Genomic DNA, 2,530 nt, shown 5'->3' on the forward strand with positions numbered 1-2,530 from the left:
ATCCCAAACATGAAACACACTCTTTTAACGCATGCCCTAATCTAACTGGTGCCTGTGCGTGTGGTAGAGTTGGATCGTGGCTGCGCACATCGTTTCATTTTCTTCCGCCAACCTGACTACGGGATAGAAGAGACGAGAAAGGAATATGAGAATCGTCGGCAGGGTTTTTTGCAAAAACTTGGTTCGGGCACTCTCAGGATCCAGCTTAGGAACTGGAAATAATCATCTGCGGTCCAAGACCCATTCTTTCTCTCTTTCCCCGTATTCCACTGGTTCGTTCTTCACACCTCAACTTGTTTATTATTATTATTATCAGTTAAACCTATCTCTGTGTTGCTATGCATCTTATTTTCTTTCTTCTGTTAGCACCAGAGTCAAGCATGATCTCCCTATCTTTCTTTTTTCGTCGGGTATGCCAACAACTTAGTTGTCGGTTCCATGAAAATTCAAAATTAAATATTTTTATGTGCTGTCACAAATTGGGGAAAATGTCTTGTTTAATGTTACATATAAATGCATGCTGTGGATGAACTGATATCTCTTTATTTATCATCAACGTGGTTCTTAAAAGTGGGGGAGTTGCAACCTCAGTCATCCCTGGAACTGATCAAGATTATGGAGCACAGGTTGTCGGCTATTGAGCACCGGAGTGTTTATCTTCAGGGCATTATAAATCAGGTAAGAGCGCTTGAGTCTCATTATATATGCTTAAAGTTAGGTGATGCTATACACCTGTAAGTTTACGCGTCTTTTTTCACATTTGGGATAGGAAGCTTGCTATTATCTTCTTCCACTTGTCTTAAACGGGGTACTATTTTTCAGTGTTGAATAATTCCAGTTTATAGCTGTTTAACCTTACTATGTCTTTTTTAGTAGTCAGATAGCTGTACTAAGATTAGTTTCAAAATCAAACAGTGGGGTACTTAATTGGTGTTAGTTGTGAGTTGGTTTTGCCATCTTATCCTAGTATTTGGATTATGGCATTAAATTAGGAAATCATTGAATATCATGAGTATTTAAAGATTTAAGTTGCAGGTTTGAAGTTGTAACTTTTCATCAAGAACTCAACTATTAGTGTAATTTTGTTCTTCTGTCCCTTCTGTTTTATTTGTGATAAATGTAAATTGAAGAGTTGTTAAATGGCTGTGATGAGGATAATTATAAGGGTAACACCGAGAGCCCATATGATAAGCTTCCTTGTAGTTTTTTCTTTCCAAAGGGTAGACAACTATTCTCTTCGTATATGTTCGTGTAGGTGTTTGTGTTCTATAGTTCAAATTTTGTGATGGTTTTGCATGTTATCTAATTTATATACCAATTTCGTTCTTTCATCTATATTGATAATTTGTTAAAGACAGCCAGAAGCCTCGCCAACTGAGTATTCGAGAGCAAACAAGGAGCTTCAAAACCTTAATGCTAAAATGGATCTCATAAGTAAGCTAAGGACCATACAAAAGGTGATTCCTTGTGCTTTTGATACATATATTTTTTTTTTGGTGTTAGTAACTTGTCAGATATATGATGTCAATAGTATAATTTAGTATTTATTTTTGTTGTTACGGATGGTCACACTTTACATAAGCATTCCCTATGTTTCTCATATGATAAGCTTTCTCGTGCCATATAGGTGAAATATAGGCAACTTATTGGGCTGATAAGTGTAAACCCAATAGAAAATTAATTTTGTACGGGAAGTATGGTGGGGTTCTAAAGAGGCGATGTTGTTATTTGCCAATTGGTGCAAGCCAACTTTTTTTTTTTGCATTGCAAGACCATGTGCTATACTCATCTTACTACAATTCCTAGTAGTCTTTAAGGGTTAGGTAATAAGTGGTAGGTTTTTAATAAAGTGGTAAGGCATGGGTACTTTGATCATTCTCTTAGTTAGGTCGATGTAGGGCTATCATAACACCATTTTGTTTGGATGTATACATCCGATCGATTGCTATGAATAATCCAAAAAAAGAAAAAAAAAAGATAAATGGACGACCAATTGTATAGAAAATCATAATGCAACCCAAGATAGGATTAGTTCTTTTATTTTCTTGTTTCTTTTTAATTTTAATATCTTTTTATTAGGTAGTATATTAATTTAAAAATTATAAATAATATAATAAAATTCATGGTTATTAGTTCCCTATATATAGTATAATATTGATATAGTTTTTATATATATTTGAGATTCTCATATAAAATATAATTTTGGTTGTGATAGGTTGTTGATAAATGGTAAAATTTTATATTTTGTTGATTGTATATGTGGATGAGAGAGAGAATGCTTTTTAATGAAAAAGTGGGTTGTGACTGGTTGCTACAAACATACAAACCTAAAAAAATTATCTTGGGTATTTTTTTCCGAAAATATAAAAGATGATAAAATTTTCACATATGTAATAAAAATAAAATAAACAATAAAAACTTATCACCGCAACAAAAACGACAAAACAAAAAAAAATTTGGTTTCATTTTGAAGTTTTGACAATCACATTTACGTTATATACTTTATATAGAATACATTCACTTATTTAGT

At 33.0% G+C, this 2,530-nt stretch overlaps 1 protein-coding gene across 2 annotated transcripts in view; it reads left to right on the top strand.

The window, feature by feature from the left end:
• The window catches only part of LOC111891811 (peptide chain release factor 1, mitochondrial), a 5,389-nt gene continuing 2,859 nt past the window's right edge, over nucleotides 1–2,530 (top strand). The window contains exons 1-3 of one of the 2 annotated variants that reach the window (XM_023887861.3): nucleotides 1–272; nucleotides 572–678; nucleotides 1,359–1,457. In XM_023887861.3, coding sequence (XP_023743629.1) covers nucleotides 146–272; nucleotides 572–678; nucleotides 1,359–1,457 — 333 coding nt within the window. In that variant the 5' untranslated portion in view covers nucleotides 1–145. The remainder of the gene's footprint in view (nucleotides 273–571; nucleotides 679–1,358; nucleotides 1,458–2,530) is intronic. The other variant, XM_023887862.3, reaches the window with a different exon arrangement.

The sequence above is a fragment of the Lactuca sativa genome, chromosome 8, assembly GCF_002870075.4.
Source record: "Lactuca sativa cultivar Salinas chromosome 8, Lsat_Salinas_v11, whole genome shotgun sequence".
Taxonomy (NCBI): Eukaryota; Viridiplantae; Streptophyta; class Magnoliopsida; order Asterales; family Asteraceae; genus Lactuca; species Lactuca sativa.